This window comes from Eleutherodactylus coqui, chromosome 6 (genome assembly GCF_035609145.1).
Source record: "Eleutherodactylus coqui strain aEleCoq1 chromosome 6, aEleCoq1.hap1, whole genome shotgun sequence".
Classification (NCBI taxonomy): Eukaryota; Metazoa; Chordata; class Amphibia; order Anura; family Eleutherodactylidae; genus Eleutherodactylus; species Eleutherodactylus coqui.
Window position 1 is genome coordinate 10,131,308 of NC_089842.1, and position 24,702 is coordinate 10,156,009.

Consider the following 24,702-nt stretch of genomic DNA (forward strand, 5'->3'; position numbering starts at 1 on the left):
GTGGCGACTGGGAACTGAGTAGCGCGGGGCCGCCGCCTCCATGATACTTTTGAAGGACTCAGTTTCCACAACCCTATACGGCAGCATCTCAAGGCTGATGAATTTTGCTATGCGGACGGTTAACGTTTGAGCGTGCGGGTGCGTGGCGGCGTACTTACGCTTGCGCTCGAACACTTGCGCAAGCGACGGCTGGACGGTGCGCTGAACTACACTGCTGGATGGGGCCGAGGACAGCGGAGATGAGGGTGTGGGTGCAGGCCATGAGGCGGTAGTGCCTGTGTCCTGAGAGGGGGGTTGCATCTCAGTGGCAGGTTGGGGCACAGGGGGAGAGGCAGGGGTGCAAACCGGAGGCGCTGAACGGCCTTCGTCCCACCTTGTGGGGTGCTTGGCCATCATATGTCTGCGCATGGTGGTGGTGGTGAGGCTGTTGGTGTTGGCTCCCCGGCTGAGCTTTGCGCAACAAAGGTTGCACACCACTGTTCGTCGGTCATCAGGCGTCTCTGTGAAAAACTGCCAGACCTTAGAGCACCTCGGCCTCTGCAGGGTGGCATTGCGCGAGGGGGCGCTTTGGGAAACACTTGGTGGATTATTCGGTCTGGCCCTGCCTCTACCCCTGGCCACCGCACTGCCTCTTGCAACCTGCCCTGCTGATGCCCTTGACTCCCCCTCTGAAGACCTGTCCTCCTGAGTAAGCGTTGCACACCAGGTGGGGTCAGTCACCTCATCATCCTGCTGCTCTTCCTCCGAATCCTCTGTGCGCTGCTCCCTCGGACTTACTGCCCTTACTACTACCTCACTGCAAGACAACTGTGTCTGATCGTCATCGTCCTCCTCACCCACAGAAAGTTGTTGAGACAGTTGGCGTAAGTCCCCAGCCTCTTCCCCCGGACCCCGGGAACTTTCGAATGGTTGGGCATCAGTGACGATATACTCCTCTGGTGGGAGAGGAACCGCTGCTGCCCAATCTAAGCAGGGGCCCGAGAACAGTTCCTGGGAGTGTTCCCGCTCCTGAGCAGGTGTCATTGTAGTGGAGTGAGGAGGCTGGGAGGAAGGAGGAGCAGCAGACAGAGGATTCGGATTTGCAGCAGTGGACGGCGCAGAACTGCGGGTTGACGATAGGTTGCTCGAAGCACTTTCTGCCATCCAGGACAGGACCTGCTCACACTGCTCATTTTCTAATAACCGTCTCCCGCGTGGACCCATTAATTGGGCGATGAATGTGGGGACGCCAGAAACGTGCCTCTCTCCTAATCGCGCAGCAGTCGGCTGCGACACACCTGGATCAGGAGCTCGGCCTGTGCCCACACCCTGACTTGGCCCTCCGCGTCCTTTGCCGCGTCCACGTCCTCTAGGCCTACCCCTACCCCTCAGCATGCTGTATTACCAGTGATTTGATTTCACAGGCAGCTAATAAATTGGCGCAAGACTGCAGGCCAAATATAATTTTTTCCCTTTTTTGAAAACGAAAGGCCCCACTGCCTCTAGTGAATGTATAATCTAAGTTTAATAACTGTGCTGTTTTCCTGCTAATGTGTCACAGAACGTGAGGGTAGCAGAGTTATTAACTGTGGCAGAGCAGGTATTTTTTTTCCCAATTAAGGAAAGCAAATGGCAAAGCCAGGAGTAAAACGTAGCTGGGTGCGTCTGATTTTTACAGGTTGCACACGCAGCCGACACGTGTCCACCGGCGTTAGGACGGACAGAGGCAGGACAAATAGAATTATTTTCCGTTTTTTTGCACCAAAAGGCAGCACTGCGTATATTCTATGAATAATAACTGTGTTGTGGCCCTGCCTATACAATTCTTTCCCTGCAGTATCAATGGAGGGTGCAATGCTCTGCAGGGGCGATTTTGAGAAGCAAAAAAAAATGCAGCACAGCTAACAGCAGCCAGCACAGTACTGCACACGGTTAAATATGGCCCTAGAAAGGACCGTTGAGGTTCTTGAAGGCTACACTCACTCCTAACACTCTCCCTGCCTATGCAGCACTTCTGTCCCTAATGCCGGGTGCAACGCTCTGCAGAGCCGATTTTGAGGGGAAAAAAATTTGCCACTGCTAACAGCAGCCAACACACAGCTATCAGTGGCCCTAATAAGGACCTTTGGGGGGTCTTGAAGCCTACACTAACTACCAATTCTTTCCCTACAGCAGCTCCGGTACAAACAGCACTGTCCCTCATCTAACTCACATGGCATCTGAGGCGAGCCGCGGGAGGGGCCGACTTTTATGTTCGGGTGACACCTGATCTTCCCAGCCACTCACAGCAGGGGGGTGGTATAGGGCTTGAACGTCACAGGGGGAAGTTGTAATGCCTTCCCTGTCTTTCAATTGGCCAGAAAAGCGCGCTAACGTCTCAGGGAAGGAAGTGAAAGTAACCAGAACACCGCATGGTGTTCATCACGAATAACGAACATCCCGAACACCCTAATATTCGCACGAATATCAAGCTCGGAAGAACACGTTCGCTCATCTCTACTCACAACGCATCTGAGGCGAGCCGCGGGAGGGGCCGATTTTTATACTCGGGTGACATCAGATCTCGCCAGCCACTCACAGCAGGGGGGGGGGTATAGGGCTGGAACATCACAGGGGGAAGTTGTAATGCCTTCCCTGTCTTTCAATTGGCCAGAAAAGCGCGCTAACGTCTCAGAGAGGAAACTGAAAGTAACCGGAACACCGCGTGGTACTCATTACGAGTAACGAGCATCCCGAACACCCTAATATTCGCACGAATATCAAGCTCGGACGAGTACGTTCGCTCATCTCTAATCGGGACCAAAGAAACAGGAAGAGCATTGCCAAGGCCCTTCAAAATGACCTTGAGCAGCAGGACTGGTGGAAGAGGAGAAGCGCTGCCAACGCTCTACAGAATGCACTCCAGCATAAGGAACAGCAGGAGAGCCACCACAGCCCTACAGAATCCCCTCTAGTAGTTGGACTGGTGGAACAAGAGAGTTATTGCTGAACCCTACAAAACAAACTCCAGCTAATGGCGTAGGTGGGAGGGAGTGGTGGTTATGGGGGGGCGCAGGTGTGGGCTGCCCCCGATGCTATCAGTGAGGGGAGTGACAGCTCAGCGAGTCAGTTGTGATCCTGGTGCACAACAACTTTGCAGTGTGGTGCTGCACAGAGTGGTGGCAGGGGGAGGAGCTACGTGTTATGCAGCTGCAGGAGAGCCAGCGCCTGCGGGTGCCCTGTGTGCACTCTAACCAGGGCCACGTGCGACGGACTGGCTGGAGAGAAGCTTTTCCATTCTGCCCGGGCTGCCAGAAGCCCCTCACAGAGCCTGCACTGTCCCCCTAGCACCGGTTAATCCTCCCTGGTGGTCCTGACTTGAGGGGACACACAGATCTGCAGAGCCAGACAGCTTCCAGGACATGTGTTGATGTCACCATTATGTGATCACCTGTGTGGGAGGAGTCAGGGATCACATGACCGAGGAGAAGATCAGTGAATGTCAGGATGGATGCAGCAGACCTGTGTGTGTGATGTGTGGGGGTCAAGATGGATGTAGTAGAGCTGTGTGCATGATGTGTGTGAGGGTCAGGATGGATGTAGCAGAGTTGTGTGCGTGATGTGTGTGGGGGGTCAGGATGGATGTAGTAGAGCTGTGTGTGATGTATGATGGGAAATCAGCTACAAGTCAGCAGGGGTCAGTGTCTATTTTTTGGCTTTTTTAAAATGTTTTTGCTTAGACTTCTCCATGAATAATGGCAGGAAAAAAGGCATGCAAAACATAAGTAAACAAATAATCACCATCCATAAAACACTTGTGAAAAACAATCATGTTGGTTAAAAAAATGTTGCGATTTCCCCCAAAAATCAATTTTTTGGGGAAAAAAAAGAAATCGCCCAAAAATTGATGGTTCAGGGAAGCCTTAAAGGGAATGTATCATCTGCAGTCTTTTTACTAAGAAAACCCAAATGGTGAAACATAATCTATTTTTATCTTTTTGTTTCTATTTTTATTTTCTAATTATAGATTTTCTTTTTATTCTATTGTCTGTACATGACTACGGGGCGGCCATCTTGTCTTTACTGCAGTTCACAGCATTCAGAGAGATGCTTTACTGCAGAACTCATGGGCCTTTCACACAGTGGACAGAAGCTGACCTAATAATTTCTACAGGAGACTATTCCAGCATGCACTGTGACCTGTGCAGGGAGGGGGAGGAGGTAAGCTGTGACTATCACTTTAGCCTGAAGATTCTTGTTAACGTTATGTGTTTCAGTAGCATCGTTTGAGAGGAGTTTTTCAAAACTAAAATTAATCAAGAGCTCTTAGGTCTACTATAAGTCAAGCTCGGCTCTCTGGATTAGCCATCTTGTCAATTAAAAACAATGTAGTGAAAGGAAATGATTTTGATGTATCTTGTCTTTCCTAATAATTTCAAAATTGGAGGGGGATGACAAGAAAATTTTCCACACCAGGTACCACCTGACCTTGCTACGCCGTTGCCTCCAGTATCAAGACCAGAGAAACAGTAGAAGTGCTGCTAGAGCCTTACAAGATCCCCTCCAGCAACAGTAGCAGAGAAACAGGAGGAGCGCTGACAAAGAACTATAAAGTCCCATTCACCAGCAGGCCAGGAGGAACAGAAGTGGCCCTACTGGAGCCCTATCAAATTACCTACAGCATCAGGACCAGAGGGAAAAGACGAATGCTACCAGAGGCCTACAACATGAGGACTGAAGGAACAGGAGGAGCTCCGCAAAATGATCTCCTGCATCAGGACCGGAGGAACAAGAGAAATGCTGTCAAAGACCTACCAAATGCCCTTCAGCATCAGGACAGGAGGAAAAGGATTGCTGTCAGAGCCCTACTAAATGACCTCCAGCATCAGGAGCAGAGAAATAGGAGGAGCTACCAGAGCCCTGCCAAATGATCTCCAACATCAGGACCGGAGAAGCAGGAGGAGAGCTGCCAGAGCCCTGCCAAATGACCTCCAGCATCAGGAATGTAGGAACAGGAGGAGCGCTGCCAGAGCCCTGCCAAATGGCCTCCAGCATCAAGACTAGAAGAAAAGGAGGAGTGATGAGAGAACCCTACAAAGTCCCCTCCAGCACCAGGACTGGAGGAACAGGAGGAGCATCGCGATAATCCTACAAAATGACCTCCAGCACCAAGAATGGAAGAATAGAAGGAGCATTGCCAAAATCCTACAAAACCCCTTAGTATTAGGACTGGAGGAACAGGGGAAGCCCTAGTAGAGCTCTACCAAATGACCTCCAGCATCCAGGCTGGAAGTACAGGAGAAGCTGCCAAAGCTCTACCAAATGACCTCCAGCATCCAGGCTGGAAGTACAGGAGAAGCTGCCAAAGTCCTACCAAATGACCTCCAGCATCAAGACTGGAAGAACAGGACGAGTGCTGCCAAAGCCCTGAAACATGCTCTCTAGCCTGAGGATTGAAGGAACAGGAGGAGCCCTGCTAGAGCCCAACAAAATGCCTTCCAGCATTAGGAGTGGAGGAATAGTAGGAGCCCTTCCAGAGCCCTACAACATGCCCTCCAGCATTAGGAGTGGGGGAATAGTATAAGTGCTGTGGGGCCCTACAAAAGGACCTCCAGCATCAGGACCAGAGGAACAGGAGGAGCTGCCAGAGCCCTACAAAATGAACTGCACCATCAATAGTGGAGGAACGTGATGAGTCCTTCCAGAGTCCTACAAAATATAGGAGCAGATGAACAGGAGGAGCTGCCAGTGTCCTGCTAAATGACATTCAGCATCAGAACCGGAGGAAGAGGCGGAGCACTGCCAGAGACCTACACAATGTCCTCCAGCATTAAGATTAGAAGAACAGGAGGAGCTGCCAGAGATCTACACAATGTCCTCCAGCAGGCTACTGACTAAATGGTCATGCACAGACTCCATGAGGGCAGCATAACGGTCCAATGTCCTGTAGTAGGACCTTTGCTCACAGCCCAGCTTCCAGCAGGACAATAGACATTTACTAGAGAACACCAAAATTGGCAGGTCAGCCATTAGCACCCCTTTCTCTTAACAGATTAGAGCAGGTTCACGCTGAGCACGTGTGACAAACATTAAAGAGTCTGGAAACAATGGAGATCACCGAGATTTGATCTGTGAGTAAAGGGTTCCCATAACTTTTTTATGTATTTTCTACAACAGAACAGCTGTAAGTAATGGCCCATTTACATGGGTGATATTAGTCAGAGTTGTTTAAATTCCCGCACTGCTGTAGGGTTTTGAAGGATAGTTGTCCCACATGAATGCATGAAGAGACTGAGGAACTGGATGAGAGTTGTTCAGTCGTTCAGTTCTGACAAACTGTCTGTTTACGATGAATGGAGGTGAGCATGGGGAGAAAGCTCCACAGCCTCCCTGCCTCCGAGCTGGCCGCGCTCTGAGCGATCCAGCGATACTCCTATGTAACAGCACAGGAGCGAGCTCCACTGGGACGCATTGTTTGTCCGACAGCTTGTCACGTGTAAATGGGGTTTAACTCATCAGTGATAGATATTTGGGATTGGATCTTACCTTAAGAATAACGGAATTATCTTGTACACACAGAATGTATTTCCTCCTGCGGACATTGTAGCTGATGGCCACTGGCAGTCCATTCGTATGGCCATTAAGGTTGTTATATATGTCCATGTAGAAGCCTGCTTGTTCCACTACAGCAGAGAGAGAGATGATCATTTTATGACTTACCTAATAAGATGACGGGAGACGAGCAGATCTGTGAACATTTACTGTCTGGTGTTTGGGCAATAGTTACTATCCCTATGAGACCTGCAGGGCACACACTTTAATCACTTAATGACGTGACCTTTTTTTTCATTTTTAGTTTTAACACCTCACTATTAAAAGCCATAATTCTTCTTAATTTATAATGTATCCGTCGCCGTCTGCGGGTTGTTTTTCGCGGGACGAGTTGTATTTTCAATGATAGTATTTAATGTACCAAAGATTGTATTGAAAAGCGTAAACATTTCTAAAGCCTCATTTACACGCAGCCTTTTACCGTCCTGAGAAGCCAGTTGTGAGACGGCTATGGCTGCATACGGCGGCTATAGATCCGTGTGTATGACAGCATATCTCACGCACGCGGTCATGTGGGGTGTGATTTGTTTCTTTTTTTTTAATTCCCCGTTCTGTCTTATAGAGGCGTTGTGTATGTAATGTATTGCGTATGGACAGCTCTGCATACGCTACCTATAGTACAGATATCTCTCCCATCATCTATAGTGACCAGGACTGTAACAAGGGGGCGCTCTAATAACTATGTATAATATACCAGGGGTCAGTACAGAGATCTCTCCCATCATCTATTATACCCAGGACTGTAACAAGGGGGCGCTCTAATAACTATGTATAGATATATCAGGGGTCAGTACAGAGATCTCTCCCATCATCTATTATACCCAGGACTGTAACAAGGGGGCGCTCTAATAACTATGTATAGATATATCAGGGGTCAGTACAGAGATCTCTCCCATCATCTATTATACCCAGGACTGTAACAAGGGGGCGCTCTAATAACTATGTATAGATATATCAGGGGTCAGTACAGAGATCTCTCCCATCATCTATTATACCCAGGACTGTAACAAGGGGGCGCTCCAATAACTATGTATAGATATATCAGGGGTCAGTACAGAGATCTCCCCCATCATCTATTATACCCAGGACTGTAACAAGGGGGCGCTCTAATAACCATGTATAAATATATTAGGGGTCAGTACAGAGATCTCTCCCATCATCTATTATACCCAGGACTGTAACAAGGGGGCGCTCTAATAACTATGTATAATATATCAGGGGACAGTACAAAGATCCCTTCCATCATCTATTTATACCCAGGACTGTAACAAGGGGGCGCTCTAATAACTATGTATAGATATATCAGGGGTCAGTACAGAGATCTCTCCCATCATCTATTACACCCAGGACTGTAACAAGGGGGCGCTCTAATAACTATGTATAATATATCAGGGGTCAGTACAGAGATCTCTCCCATCATCTATTACACACAGGACTGTAACAAGGGGGCGCTGTAATAACTACGTATAATATATCAGGGGTCAGTGCAGAGATCTCTCCCATCATCTATTATACCCAGGACTGTAACAAGGGGGCGCTCTAATAACTATGTATAATATATCAGGGGTCAGTACAGAGATCTTACCCATAATCTATTATACCCAGGACTGTAAAAAGGGGGCGCTCTAATAACTATGTATAGATATATAAGGGGTCAATACAGAGATCTCTCCCATCATCTTTTTATATCCATGACTGTAACAAGGGGGCGCTCTAATAAACATGTAAGCCATGAGGAGTTTGATGTTCTTATCACTGTGTCTTAGTGCCCTCTCATTGTTTGTCAGGGTCAGAGTTTCAAACTGGGTTTCCATTAGGAATATCTTTAGAGATCCTCAGAGACCGTGGTGTTTGGTGTTAGGGTCAGTGTCAGGGATGGATTAGGGAAACGCTTAGGGAGAACTGATGTTAGGGTCAGTATTTGTCCGTTTGTTATTATCTGCTATCTGTTATTATAAGCTCCTATTCTTGCAATGTTTTACCTGTTAGGCCTGGTGCCCACGGCCGTGACGGGCTCCACAAGTCGAATTCCACAACAGAGTCCGTCACAGTGCCCCCCCAGAGACCCCATACTCACCTCCGGATCTGCTGCCCGATGTCCCACATCCCGTGCTGGTGTGCATGCGCAGTACAGCGCATGATGCGCCGGCCGTGTCATATGATGTGGGCGACGGTGGGCGGGGAAGCGTTTTCACGCTATCTACCGGTGTGCTACAGTGGAAGATAGCGTGACGGACGGCTTCCATTGACTGCTATGGAAGCCGTCCATGTGTACGCCCGCGGCAAATAGAACATGCCGCGGGTGAGTACGTGCGATTTCACGGGGCGGAATTCCACAGTGGAATTCCGCTCTGTGAGCATTGTGCTATTAGGTTCAATGGAACCTAATAGCTGCGGGGCAACGCCGCGGATTTCCGCCATGTAATACGTTGTGGAAACCCGCCCGTGGGAATTAGGCCTGAGTGTTGATATGTGTTTCATATTATTGCTCTTTTGGCTTCTGGTCGGCACATAATTTGACCCTACTATAAGTCCTGGAGGTATCTGATTACTGGGAGACGCGATTAGTATCCAGGAACGGTGACTGCTCTAGGTGAGGTCCAGTTCTGCCATCTTGTGTGCAGTTGCGTCATTACAATATTATAATAGTAGATCTACAAAGGCTTTTGTATTTTTCTTTATGTTTACTGATTGCTGTGAAGATAAAATTTGCCTTCATGTGTCTACATACCTGTAAGGCTATCCTTTCACATGGCCAAGCATGATATCGGCCCATGAGACTCGGTCAGATATCGCGCTTGGGAATATGTGATATTCCTGCAGATGTCAGGTGTTTTTGACACAAAAACGCTTCCCATGACTTCAGAACAGTTGTGGTCCTTTCAGTGGGAAACCTCACATCGAACTCCGTGTGTTGTGTTTTCTGGCCCCATTCAAAACAACGGGTGAGGTGTTCCGTGGGAACGCTCAAAAATAGGACATGCCGCGATGGGGTTCAAATCTCTGTGAGATTTGTACGTCTCGCAGCACACAAATTTTGCACAATTTTCTCGGCCGTGTGAAGTAATCCTAAGGGTGAGTCTTCCATAAAAATGTAGTTCATTGTTATAAAGTTGCTGAATCAGCTCAGTTGCCAAGAATTGGGGCAGGTAGGAGACCCTTCTGGGTGGATCTACAGCGAGACCTTTCAGATGGGACTCCTTACTGTTGGGAGATTATGGTGTTCCTACAATAACTGTTATATGTTGTACCACCATTTAATGTATCATACAACAAAGAGGAAAACTTTTACTAATGTCTAAGTGGAGTGAAATGGGGAAAAAACGGAATTTTGCCATTTTTGTTTTCTGGGGGTCTTGTGTTTCCCGTATACACGGTGTAGCAGTGATGGCGCACTAACTCTACTCTGTGGGTCAGCACAAAAACACATGTATAGAGTTCTTTTTTGTCATTCAACTTTTTCAAAAATAAAATCTTTAAAAACAATTGTTTTGCCGCATCTTCTGACCGCCAAAACGTTATTTTCTGCCGATGGGCTTGTGTGGAGGGTCATTAGCAGTTTCTGTTGGAACCATTTGGGGACTTTTTTATTGTTATTTTTTATTTAATTTTATCTTGGAGACAAGTGCGTTTTTGGTGTAGCGTATATGTTTTTCTGCTGGTATTCACTTTGTGGTATAATTAATGTGTTACTTTAAAGGGACCCTCCAAGTTTGAGACTAAATTCTATCACAGGACCAGAGATGGAGCGGATATTTTACATGTAGATGATCCATCCACCAATTCCGGGTACCATTTTCAGGCACCCAAGATGGCTGCTGCCACCTTTAGACGACCTAACTACACATAGTGCATTGGTAGTTTTAGGACTAGCTCTATGATCAGCGCTAGGCAATCGCAGAACAGTGTATAGCGTAGTTAGAAAATGGTGGCAGCCATCTTGGTTGCCTGAAAAACAGCACCTGGAACTGGCAGAACAGTGGGATCATCTACAGGTAATAAATCCCTTTCAATCTTACCAAGCCATTCCAACAGGACGGCACATGAGCAAGCATCCGTTCCCCATTGGACTTAGCCTCCTTTTCTCTAAGTCCCCTTTTATGTGTGGTTTTTCTAGCACCTACTTACATAAGTCTCTACTTACACCAGGTTTGATTGGTCTTCATTGGCTCTTATAGACTCCATTATATAGTTTATGTTTATCGCATCTACACTAGGGGATACCTACTTTCTAAATGTGGGAATCTAGTCTATAGGCATACGCACCACTTTAAAAATAATTGGGACTGACTTTTTCTAAGTCCCTTGTTATGTGAGGTGTTTGTCTTACTCAGCACCCATTTTTTCCACTCCACCTGCATTTTTCTTCCCTACTCACACAAGATGGAATTGGCTTTTGATGACTTTTATAGGTTCCATTATATATTTTAGGTTTATTGCACTTATAGTAAGATATGCCTACTCTCTAAATGTGGGAATCAGTACATGGCCACTCTGTAATCTTGCCATTTTCAAGTCTACAGGCATGTGCACCATCCTTAGAACATTTGGGACTGTTTTTTTCTAAGTCCCCTTTTCTGTGTGGTGTCAGTCTTTTTACACCTATCTTTCTAAACCATTCCAACAGGACGGCACATGTGCATCCGTCTCCCATTGGACTCAGCCTCCTGTCATGCGTATGGAGGAGATCACTGTCAATCACCCGCCCTCTCTGCATTGCTTCACAATGATAGGCCCAATTGCTTCTCTTGTCTGGATAGGTTGTCCTCTCATTTGGTCGGCCCCTCTACTATATAAGTTGTGTCTGTGAGCGCCCGGCTCACTATAATAACACCTCGTCTCCCTGATGATGCTGGTTAGACAGCGAAACATGTTGGAGCTTTACTATTAGGAGTTATACAGCTAGTTTTTAGATATCAGTCTCTGACAGTCAGACACAAAGTCTATCTCTACTAAGGATTGGCCATCCTCCATAGATGACTTCAGTTACCAAACTATTATATTATATCGGAGCAGTCCTGATGCTGCCATGTTTATGGACGGACCGCTGCAGACTGGGTTTATAAATCTAGGTGTTTGTCCATCTATGTTATAATAAAGGTTTATATTTTATTTACAATTAATACCAAAGGGTTCATTTTGCTTCTGGCAATTCAAATTCCGTATCTTTAAACCCAGATTATTTCTAGGCATTCAGTACTATTAGTTTAGCAACTCGATGTGGCATTAACTCCACAAGTGGACAGAAGACATCTGGAGGGATGTTGTGTCATCTGGATAGCCACCCACAGCTCTGGCGTATTTGTAAATGAAGGATCTTGGGTGTGAGTGGATCTCTCCACTACATCCCATAAATACTCAATTGGGCTCATGTCGGGTAAATGTGCAGGCCCCACCAATAGTAGGAGCTCTCCAGAATCCTCCTCCAACCAATTCTGGATACGTTGGGCCCAATAGAACTTGCATTATCATTTTAGAGTATCCAATCATTGTGGGGGGACATGAAGTCCATGAAGTACTGTAAATGTTCACCAAGTATTGAAACATAACAGGCACTGGTCAATGACATATTTAGGAAGACCAATGGATCCAAAGCATGTCATCAGAACACACCCCACACCAGTATGGAACCACTACTAGGCTTCACAGTGCCTAGGGGCCATGACTTCATGGGGTCTACATCCCATGACCCTTACCACCAGTTTGAAATAATTGGTACCATGACTCATCAGGCCCCTTCACATATTGACAGTCCTCAAGAGTCCAGTTAGCAACCTCATGAGCCCAGGTAAGGTGTGATGTCCAGCGTCATAGTGACAACAAAGGCACTCCGGTGGGTCTGGAGTTGCTTATTTGTTCGCTCAAACAATTCTAGGCAGACGCCGCTAGTCATAATCATTAAGCACTTGTGGGTAACCACTGCGTTGTCCATTGTTGGTGGTAATGCCTTCTATGATGTATTCCAGGTACACGTGACTCTATGGATTGAGGGATGATAAATGCCCGCACAACTTTGGAAATGGAATGTCCCATCTGTCAGGCACCCACTATCATACCTCCTTCAGATTCTCATAATTCACGTTGCCTCACCATAAGCACATTGGGCGATGTTCAACCTCACTCACAAGAGAACACCTCACAAACTATACACAAAAACAGATTTGGTATTCCTGTGTCTGAAAAGTTTGAAAAAATTGATAAAAAAGGGGTCCTTAAGGGGTTTTTGCTATGCCTTAAGAACTTTAAGCTCCTGCTGTAACCAAGAGACTGCAAAAACAAACTGAAGAAGCATTTTTGGCAAATCACTGGTGATATCAAACGTTTTCAATTTGGCTCATCTCTAATTTACATGAATGTTTCTCCTCATAATTCCAGCATTTTTAGTAAAAAAGCAGCAGATAACTGAAAATTACCTTTAAAATCTTTATCTGATTTGAAAGTGGGATTAAACTGTTTTGGAAAAAAAATAAAAGGATCTCTCCGAAAATTCTGAATCCACCTAAGTAGGTTCGTCATATTTTGGAATCCCGTCGTCCCGTGGAAGAACCTGTAATCAGATTTTTTTTTAATTATTAAAAATTTCTAAAATAATGTCTTTAATTCACAGTTGTTCAGCATTTGCTTTATGGAGAGTGGGGAACCACAGACTAGTAATGTGAAAACAGCACACTTAACCCTTTCACTCCCAGGGGGGCTTCTACATTTTGCACTTCCAGTACCCTGGACGATTTTTCATACTTTTGACCAATACGGATAAATCTAACATTACAAAAAAAAATATTATACTAAATCCCTCGTGTCCATAAATATTCTTAAAGTAGACACTAAACACCTTGTCCAAACCCCACTCAACACTTTACACACAGGCGCCTTCATGCAATTTTCCGTTAAAGCATAATTTGTCTTTTTTTAAAAAGCTTTAAAATGTTTCTTAGCAGCTAAAGGTGTCACCCAGGAGGAAAATGAGATGCACAATATGCCCAGAAAATAAAAGTTCAGCACGTGCAGAGTTCATATATACCCCGTACGCCTATGTTTAAATGCGCAAATCTTCAGAACATCACGGGAACGAAAAGGCCAAAAAACTGTCTTAAAGCTAGAAATTGTAAAAATAAGTAACAACCTATAACTTACAAGAACTACACACCTATAAAGGTAAGTGCACCCCTAAACTTTATATATGTCTTGAAGACACACAACATGCCAATTGCAGTTGTCTTGACAGGCTGTTGACAGCTAACTCCACCTTCATGTCACTTTGCGACAAACAGAAATAATTAAAAAAAATGAAGGGACTACAATTTGTGCCTAAAACTCACATAAACTTGCTTTATCAATTTCAACTTGCTGTATCTCAGGCTATATTGTAGATAGAGCATCGACTGTGTTCTTCTTTTAAAGTCAAGATTCCTAGCCATACAACCTGAGATACAGTTTGTAGAAATACAGTTGGGAGTGAAGGCTGCTTACCTTTCAACATCCTGTATCTCTGGGTTTACTGTGGCTAGAAAATCAATCCTGGTCTTGTTTTAATTCCTTCCTGCTGTAGCCTTTTTTGTTTCTTTTTCATTTTTCTTCCCCACTTTCAAGAAATAACTTTTTATTTTTGCTAATTTTTTTTTAATGTAGCACTACTTAAAAAAACCATAAAAACCACCTTTTTAAAAATTCTATGATTCACCATCTATTGACTCTCCTAACTCAAAGCAGAATCACTAAATTATCCCAGACAGATATTTGTCCAGCCTTTGTTTGAACACTTCTATTGAAGGAGAACTCCCCACCTCCCATGGTAACCTGTTCCACTCATTGATCCCCCTCACTGTCTAATATCTAATCTGTGTCTCCTCCCTTTCAGTTTTATCCAATTGCTTCTAGCCATTAGTAATGGTGACTCCTCCAATATTGCCCCCTGTGATATCCCACTAGTAACAGTAACCCAATCAGAGTATGTACCATTAATAGCCATTAGTAATGGCGATTCCTCCTATATTGCCCCCTATGATACTCCATTAGTAACAGTAACCCAATCAGAGTACGTACCATTAATAACCCCCCCCCCCCTCTGCTTTCTATCACTGAGCCAGTTGCTTACCCACTTTCACATATTCTTGGCCAGACCAAGCATTCTCATTTTATATACCAACCTTTCATGCAGCACAGTATCAAATGCTTCGGAAAAGTCCAGATACACAAGATCCAATGACTCCCCGCTGGGAGTCTAGAGTCTAGAACTTACCTCTTCGTAGAAGCTGATCAGGTTTGTTTGACAGGAGCAACTCCTCATAAACCCGCTGATATGGAGTTATACAGCTATTTTCCTTGAGGCCCTCCAGGATGGCATCTCTTAGAAACCCTTCAAACATTTTACCCACAATAGAAGTATGTAAGACTTACCGGCCTGGAGTATCCAGATTCACTTTTTGATCCCCTATGAACCAATTTAGTGGAACAGACCCCGTCACTATTGAGTCCTTAAATATAAGAAACGGTCTGTCTATTACATTACTTAAATTCCTTAGAACCCGGGGGTTATGCCATCAGGACCCGGCGATTTTTGTGTTTTAAGCTTTTTAAGGCGGCTCTGCACTTCTTCCTGGATTAGACTGGTGATGTTTAGTGGGGAGTTTACTTTATCACTCTGGATCTCATCTGACATTTCCGTTTCCTCTGTGAATACACTGGAGAAAAAGCTATTTGATAGATTTGTTTTCTCCTCATCACCAACTACAATTCCTCCTACATTATCATAGGGCCAACACTTTCACCATTAATCTTTTTATATAGTTGAAGAACAGTTTAGGGTTAGCTTTACTCTCTTTGGCAGTAAGTCCCTCTGTCTCCATCTTTGCTGTTTTTATCTGCTTTTTACATTTTTAGTTTTTTCCTTGTAGGTTTTTCGTGCTTCTTCGCTGCCTTCTTGTTTTAGCAGTTTAAACACTTTACTTTTGCTGTTTATTGCCCCCTTTTACATCTATATTGAGCCACATTGGTTTTCTCCTATTACCAAGTCTTTTATTCCTGTAAGGTATGAACCGCTCACAGTGAGTATTTTAAATATTTTTAAACATTTCTTATTTATTGTCCATACTCCTCTTTTTGAGGACATTGTCCCAGTCAATACATTTAAGGGCATCACTAAGCAGATTGAACTTTGCCTTTCTAAAGTTTAGTATTTTTGTAGCTCTTCTATAAAACTCTCTCTTGAAGGACAAGTTAAAATATATTATGGTCACTATTTCCCAGGTGACCCCCAACCTGCACCCTTGTTATTCTGTCAGGTCTGTGCGTAAATATTAAGTCCACAATGGCCATCCCTCTAGTCGGGTCCTGTACAAGTTGGTTTCGGTAATTATCTTTAGTAATTGACAGAAACTTTACAAGATCTGCAGGTTTCGGCTTTCCAGTTTATATCCAGATAGTTAAAGTCTCCCATAATTATCTCATTGTGGTTTCTGCTTAATCTATTTGCCTTAGTAATAGCTCTTCAGTAACTAAGTTATATTTGGGGTCTATAGAAAACCTCCTTGAGGATTTTATTATTTTTTTTCTCTCCATGCATCTCTACCAATAGAGACTCCACATATTCATCTCCCTCATGTATATCCTTCTGGAGTGTGGGCTTTAAACAGGATTTTACATAAAGGGAAGCCCTCCACCTTTCTGATTTTTACGATTCCTTCTGAACAGACTATAAGCCTGTAAAATTACTGCCCAGTCATAGCTTTCGTCCAACCAGGTCTCAGTTATTCTCACTATATTGTAGTTTTCCTCAGACATTATTATTTCCCGTTTCTCTACTTTATTGGTCAGATCTTTTTGAATCCTCTCTCTTCTCTAGTGTTAGCCATCCTTTATTGCATTGAGTCATTGGTGAATTTGAATGGTTTCCCCTGATGTAGATCATTTATAAAAATGTTGGACAAGGAGTCTTGTGGACCCCACTTCAGACTCATTTTGAGTACGATCACTCAGCCAGTTTTAAATCCCCCAACAGTTGCACAGAGGCACAGAGTCAAGTCACATTATTATGACCAGCAGCTTATATCCAGATTAACCGGCATGTGCCACTGGGACAGCAGCTACATAGATGGGGACTGACTTTATAAGGTGCTTGTAGGTTGTCACAGTTGATAGATGATGGGTGAGGGAGGATCCATTTAGCAATCAAGGTGGTCCTCTAAATGCTGAATTGGGTTCACGTATGGGGAGCTAGGGGGCAGGGAAGTACTTAAAAGTCTTGGTCATACTCTTCCAACCACTGTCGGACATTTGTAGCCATGTAACATTCTGCATTGTCTTGCTGGAAGATCCCATCTGCCCCAGGGAAAACAAACAGCATGTATGGGTGTACAAGATCTGCAAGGACTGATTCATAATCAGATCGGTTCGGAGTGCCTTCCACATGGATGAGCGACCCAGAGAACGCCACACTTTCACCACAGCAGTACACAAACAGTTCACAAACAGCGCTGTTTGAGAAATATCGCCACTCTTGGCCCGAAAGCCAATGATCAACCTTTTTACCCATGACAACAATGAATGACAAGTGAGCAGAAGAGCTATCACACAACTTACATACCCACCAAGCCCACAACACATTACTTACTTCATGGCCTATGTGCTGCTGATGTTGAAAGCAGGAGGTGGTACCATTTTGGGGTACTTAATGTGACTCGACCCTTATCTATCTATCTATCTATATACATAATATGTATATGTAAAACGTTTCCCACCTTAAAGGGCTCAGATTGAACAGAGAAGCCGGAGCTGATAGTCTTGATACAACGCCTGCTGGGAATGTTCTGCAGAGCTCTTCTCCCTGAACACATTTTTGGTAAGTGTGCAGAAGAGACGCCTCCTCTGTTAGTGGCTGTGATTACTGGGAGGTTCCAGGTGCAGCGATTATATCAATGTATGCAATAGCCTAAATATTGTATTAATTACTCTTCATTCAAGTATGCTGAGTACTTGTGTGTCATATCCCCACCTATGCAACTTCTACAGGTAAAAAGTAATTGCCAGACTCAGATCTCAGCAGCCTCAGGGAATCCCGAGTCAGAGTGGAAACTGCTGTTATATGTGCATTATTACGTAACTCAGACCTGCATGCCAGGTTGGACTCGCCCAGTCAGCTCCTGATATGACATGAGCCCCAGGACAACCTCAAACAGCAAGTTATTCTGCAGATAGAAGGGGACATGTGCATGTAGAGATGTAGGGCAGACCCAAAGAATTATTTACTCTGGTGGGACCAAATCCAGGTTCATGGTTGTTCGTTGTGTAAATGTATATGTGGTTAACAGAGTAAACCGAGTCTATTAAAGGGCCTCTACAGTGATTTTTTTTTTATTCCTTAGGTGAGCTGGTATTATCTTGGATGCGGTTTGCATCAGTTACTTTGCGCACATAGAAATGCACGCAAAATCACCGTGTGAAGGAGCCCTCAAGATGATACACGATAAGCATCAGATAGGGGGCTGCACAGCATAGAAGTGGCTGCAATACACAGAGCAGACCTCCAGAATGTGTGGGAGGACAGGGGCTAGAAAAATGTATTTTTCCAGAATAGATACAAAACAGTGTCCTTAAAATAAACTTCCCGAATCCAGTGACGCCTCTCCAGTAGACATCTGTCTGAGCAGACCCTCCCTTTATCTACACCAGATTCCATGGGACGATTTTTAGCTCCGTCATTAAGGACTATAGATGAGCGAGCACGCTCGGTTAAGTCAGTTACTCGAGTGAGCATCACTCTTCTCGAGTGACTACTCGTCCGAGCAATTGCGGGGGGATGGCGGAGGGAGCAGGGTGGAGAGTGAGAGAGATCAGTTACTCAAGAAGAGCAATGCTCGCTCATCTTTATTAAGGACATTTTACAAGGGCTGATAATCATTTGGATTCCTGTGATCCAGTGAGAATCTGCATGATTATCATGCAGCGTACATGCTGCCCTGACTGAACTCATTTGACTTCATTCACTTCTTGTTCATCGTTCAGTTTCTGCATGCAGAGAGGCTTGTGTGAACAGGCAGTATCTCTAATGAACAACTGCCTGTTTATTGTGAATGAAGGCGGACGGGCTGGCAGATCCCGGCCGCTCCACCTCAATTCACTGAGTAACGCTCATTCCTGTGTAAAAGTACAGAAATGATTATCGCTGGGACAAGCTGCCGGGCATCTTTGCCTGACAGACCGTTGCATGTAAAAGGGCCCTATGGACCCCCAAAATTTCTTGTTTCTACCTCTATGTATTCCAGCCACAACTTTGTAATTTTTTTCACTTTTGCATGAGATCTTTTTTCTTTCAGTCCGTCCCATGTAGAAGCACCCTTTTACCCCATGTATATTGGCCATCTTCTTCCTCTAGAAGGTCATTTTCAATAAGAGTGGCTTATAGTACACTCTTGGTTGCCCAGAAATCTATGTATCCATATTAAGAAAGGTAGGTAAAGGTGAAGTCCCCTGGTGCAAGCAGGATGGGCTCTCCGTAAAGTCAATGAGCAGTGCACCTGTAGTTACAAGCATCGACCACTACACCATAGTCAGAGCAGCAGTTTCCAGTCCACACCCCTGCGTAGCGACGCTGACAGCGGACTCCTGATCAGCTAATTGGCCAGGATCCCAAGTGGCAGACCCCAGATGATCAACTATGGATGACCGATCATGAGGGTCCTGAGAAAAACAATAAAGGTGACCCCCTGACATTCAGTATACAGTTATTAAGCAATCAGTACAGAAGGACATCCCCTCCCCCAACAGGGCTCCTGTTGAGCAAATTTACTATTGGAAACCGCCAATCCATAACAGGGTTGCCAAAATTGGATTAGTTCTCATTTATTTGATAAAGACCATATAAAATAGCGAAGTAGAAAGGTAGCATGTGGGTCCAAACCAGTGAAATTTAGATACTTGGGCCCAAACTAGTGAGATTGAGTTATGTTGGTTCAGACCAGTGAGATTGAGTCAGGTGCACCCGGACCAGTTAGATTGTGTCATGTGAGCACAGACAAATGAGATTGAGTCGTATGAGCCCGGACCAGTGATATTGAGTTACGTTGGCATAGACTAGTGATATTGAGTTACGTTGGCATAGACTAGGGAGATTGAGTCCTGTGGGCCCAGATCGGTGAGATTGAGTCATGTGGGCCCAGACTGGCAAGATTGAGTCACGAGGGCCCAGGCCAGTGAGATTGAGCCATGTGGGCCCAGACCAGTGAGATTGAGTTATTTGGGCCCGGACCAGTGAGAATGAGCCATGTGGGCCCAGACCAGTGAGATTGAGTTATTTGGGCCCAGACCAGTGAGATTGTGTCATGTGCACTCAGACCAGTGAGATTGTGTCATGTGTGCTCAGACCAGTGAGATTGAGTCATGTTGGCTCAGACCAGTGAGATTGATTCATGTTGGCCCAGATGAGTGAGATTGAGTCATGTGGGCTTGGACCAGTGAGATTGAGGAGACTCCTATTACTGGAATTTCTGGGTCAGGTATATATTAACCTCTTTAGTTTGTTTCAACAGGTTCCTGAGAGGTAAGAAACATATGCATAATAGTAACCAGCAGTCAGGGTGGAATTCTCATATCTGTCTGTTACTGGGAGCTCATTGGCAATCACCCCTACAATATCTACAGCTGTAGCAAAGTGTAACTTGTCAGTGATTCCTTTCTGCAACAACTTATCTTAAAGGGGTTGTCCCGCGAAAGCAATGGGTCTATACACTTCTGTATGGCCATATTAATGCACTTTGTAATGTACATTGTGCATTAATTATGAGCCATACAGAAGTTATCAAAAGTTATTCACTTACCTGCTCCGTTGCTGGCGTCCTCGTCTCCATAGTTGCCGTCTAATTTTCGCCGTCTAATGGCCAAATTAGACGCGCTTGCGCAGTCCGGGTCTTCTTCTCTTCTCAATGGGGCTCCGTGTAGCTCCGCCCCGTCACGTGCCGATTCCAGCCAATCAGGAGGCTGGAATCGGCAATGGACCGCACAGAAGAGCTGCGGTCCACGGAGGTAGAAGATCCCGGCGGCCATCTTCAACTGGTAAGTAAGAAGTCACCGGAGCGCGGGGATTCAGGTAAGCGCTGTGCGGTGTTCTTTTTTAACCCCTGCATCGGGGTTGTCTCGCGCCGAACGGGGGGGGGGGCTTGAAAAAAAAAAAAAACCCGTTTCGGCGCGGGACAACCCCTTTAACTCCTCAGTGATGAAGCTTTTCTTAGTTTTTCCATTTTTGTTTTTTCCTCCTCACTTTTAAAAAATCGTAACTTCTTTAGTTATCCATCAACGTAGCTGTAGGTTTTCTGCGGGACGAGTTGTATTTTTCACTAGTACTATTTAATGTACCATAAAATGCACTGCAAAACTTAAAAAAAAATCTAAGTGGAGAGAAATGGGAAAAGAATGACATTCTGCCATCTTTCAGTGCGTCTTGTTCCTACGGCGCACAAACTATAACAAAAATGACCTTATAACTTCATTCTAGGGGTCAGTACGATTACTACGATACTAAACTAATATACCATATATACTCGAGTATAAGCCGAGTTTTTCAGCACATTTTTTAATGCTAAAAAATCCCCCCATGGCTTATACTTGAGTGAGGTAAAAAAAAACAAAAAAAAAAACCCTGCAATACTCACCTCCCAGCCGTTGTCATCTCCCTGCTCAGCTTTAAATTCCCCGTGCCGTCAGCGCTGTGTAGGTAAGTGCTGTGATTGGATTGAGGGCCAGCCAATCACAACCGGCGCTAGATCATTCACAGCCATTTAGTGGATGACATCATTGAATGGCTGTGATTGGTTTAGTGAGCGCCAGCTGTGATTGGCTGGCCCTCAGTCCAATCACAGCGCTTACTTACACAGCGCTGACGGCGGGGGAATTCAAAGCTGAGCAGGGAGATGACAGCAAGGAGAATTCTCAAGCAGCTTGCCGCATCGCCGGGGAGACCATTGCGCCGGGGACAGAGACGCCGGCTGGGAGGTGAGTATTGCAGGGGTTTTTTTGTTGTTTTTTTGGTGTGCTTTACTTTTTTTTATGACGACGTTTATAGTTTGGGGTAAATACTGCGTTACTTTGGTAGATCGGACTTTTACGGACGCAAAGATATTAAATATGTATTTTTGTTTTATTATTTAGATTCTTTTATTACTTCACAGAGGCAGTAAGGTCCCAATTACTTAATTAAGCTCACTTTTAGGACCCAAAAATATAAATTCATAAAAATTAACTTTTAATAAATATTGCTTAAAAACCTTATGGACACACAAACAACAACAAAAAAAAAAATCCACTATCCGGTAGGGAATGTGAAATTGTATCATACAGTAACACTTCAAGATCAGTATCGATCTTGGACGTTTTCTTTATTATGTCTTTTACGTCCAAAAGATAGCTCTTTTTTTGGGGGGGTTCTTGGTTTTAATGTTCCAAAAAACCTATGCATTTTTTCCGAACCTGAACATGTCGTAATTAGCCGGAATCTACATGCAACTCATATAGTCCAATGTATAATAGACATGAGATGTTTTTATGTACAGAATAGACCTTGTAATTGCCCAGATGTTTTTATGTACAAAATAGACCTTGTAGTTGCCCTACGCGTTTCGCCCACTGCGTGGGCTCCTCAGGGGCTCAAGTATCTCCTGGGATGATTCCCTGGAGAAAGGGTTATCAGTCATCAACTGAGTATAGAAAATTGTTTATAGATTAGGACTATAATCCATTAGAGGCAATGAGTAAGTATAGGTAAGGTACTGTATTGAATTAGCACCCCACTATGAGGAGTGATCGCTGCAATAATACCTCTTAAGCTGATATGCGGTACTTAATAGCCTAATAATATTTCCTAGAGGAACAGTGCCCAGTTATCACTTAGAGTGATGTCTTGGTCAATACCCAGATAGTCTGCGCACTAAAAAAAGGTTCCCCAGGTAATACATCGCTGTCTATTAGATCCTTTTAGTAGGTGAGTTTTGATATACTCAAAAGCTATCAATAGAATAGCTCCCACTAAATAGGGTTTTTCTGCAGTCAGGCAGATTCTCAGCCTAGTGAAGGGTTGTAAGATTCCCCTCCCCCTCCCCCTCCCTTATTAGGATCAGATAAAGCAGAAATGAAATCATAAAATAAATAGAACAAGCGGCAGCATGACAGTCCTGGTGGTGGACTGCCAGCATACTGAATCCTTGTAGCCTAGCTTCTTAAATAAGGCTTGCATAGCTACACCCATTAAGGGTGTGTACCCCACAGCGGCCAATCCACACAGCAGGTATACTAATGCAACGCCCATACACATCCTGGTAACCATGGTAATCAAGTGGAACACAATCGCTTTAAAAAATACTTCTTCCTCCTTTATGAACATTAGTAATTAGTAATTGACTTAGAGAAATTATTACAAATTATTACTACAGAAAGAAACGAGTTGGATCTTCCGCATGCAGTCAGTCATCCCTCTTGGGCTAAATGAGAGTATATCCTTCAACAGCTTCGTCTGACATCTGTCTGAAATCTATGCATATTGGGACATGTATTTCACTGTAATTATAGCCCCAGTTGTCATTTGCCTGAACTTATGCATTTATGCATGGTTGTTCCATCAGAAGTCTTGTAATCATTGCGCCAGTACAACTAGTGCGTTTACCATCAATTATTTGGCATCATAAAATCTTATGAACATCTAAACATGCATATAAGTCTTATATAAGCAGTTTTGGACGCTATACACCATCCCTTTAATAGGTTGACGAGTATGAACACAATAAATCCTTCTCAGGAATTACGTGCTTTACCTCTTTTTAACAGAGGTACGTACCACCATGATAAAAATACAATTGCTTGGGAGCAATGAATGTGCGCAATTATACACAAGTACATTACTATAAAGGCATGTACATATCAGGCATCTTATATAAGTGACCCCTTAGTGATATTGAAGCAATATTATCATGCGGATTGGGATTTATTCCTTTTGAAAAGGGACTATACGATAAGAGTCAAATACGAGATCCATCTAGGTTAATCAACATAGCATAATGGAAGAAAGAAGTTGGAGGATTATGACTAAGGAAACAGCTGTGGGCTCATGCAATATGAATCTGAATTAGCTCATTGATCTCTACCTTCTCCAAGGCTTCCAACTGATTTAATACCATGGAATGCTTAAACGGAGCCTTAAATGATATTAAAGGGTTAAATCAGAGATGCTTGAGCGATTATGCGATCATGCGATGCAGATTTACATGGGCCTGCTTTGTTCCGCCCCTTGTGATAGATTAAAACTGTTCCTCTAGCATTGGATGCCGGGGGGGGCGGGACGTAATGTGCTAATGAGGCGGCCGCATCACTAGATGATGTATGCGATCACATGACATGAGCTCTGACACTCAGCCAGCCCCCCTCCAAACCACGCCCCGTGATGATGTCACGACGTGATGCGTATGGTCAGGTGACCGGGAGCAGGTCACATGACCTATTGCTCCCAGGAAGCCACTGACCAAAACGAACTTTTTACTTCATCAAAGATGCTATGCCATTTAGCAATGTGCAGGGAGGACTCATGCTACATCCCCCAGGTAAAGAAAACGTCAATTACTAATGTTCATAAAGGAGGAAGAAGTATTTTTTAAAGCGATTGTGTTCCACTTGATTACCATGGTTACCAGGATGTGTATGGGCGTTGCATTAGTATACCTGCTGTGTGGATTGGCCGCTGTGGGGTACACACCCTTAATGGGTGTAGCTATGCAAGCCTTATTTAAGAAGCTAGGCTACAAGGATTCAGTATGCTGGCAGTCCACCACCAGGACTGTCATGCTGCCGCTTGTTCTATTTATTTTATGATTTCATTTCTGCTTTATCTGATCCTAATAAGGGAGGGGGAGGGGGAGGGGAATCTTACAACCCTTCACTAGGCTGAGAATCTGCCTGACTGCAGAAAAACCCTATTTAGTGGGAGCTATTCTATTGATAGCTTTTGAGTATATCAAAACTCACCTACTAAAAGGATCTAATAGACAGCGATGTATTACCTGGGGAACCTTTTTTTAGTGCGCAGACTATCTGGGTATTGACCAAGACATCACTCTAAGTGATAACTGGGCACTGTTCCTCTAGGAAATATTATTAGGC

At 44.5% G+C, this 24,702-nt stretch overlaps 1 protein-coding gene across 1 annotated transcript in view; it reads right to left on the minus strand.

Annotated features, from left to right (window-relative positions):
* The window catches only part of LOC136631808 (uncharacterized), a 51,722-nt gene extending 34,138 nt beyond the window's left edge, over positions 1 to 17,584 (minus strand). Inside the window, exons 1-3 of the mRNA XM_066606191.1 lie at positions 17,307 to 17,584; positions 12,984 to 13,117; positions 6,505 to 6,641 (exon numbers count right to left, since the gene is read on the minus strand). Coding sequence (XP_066462288.1) covers positions 6,505 to 6,641; positions 12,984 to 13,086 — 240 coding nt within the window. The 5' untranslated portion in view covers positions 13,087 to 13,117; positions 17,307 to 17,584. The remainder of the gene's footprint in view (positions 1 to 6,504; positions 6,642 to 12,983; positions 13,118 to 17,306) is intronic.
* Positions 17,585 to 24,702: the final 7,118 nt, after the last annotated feature.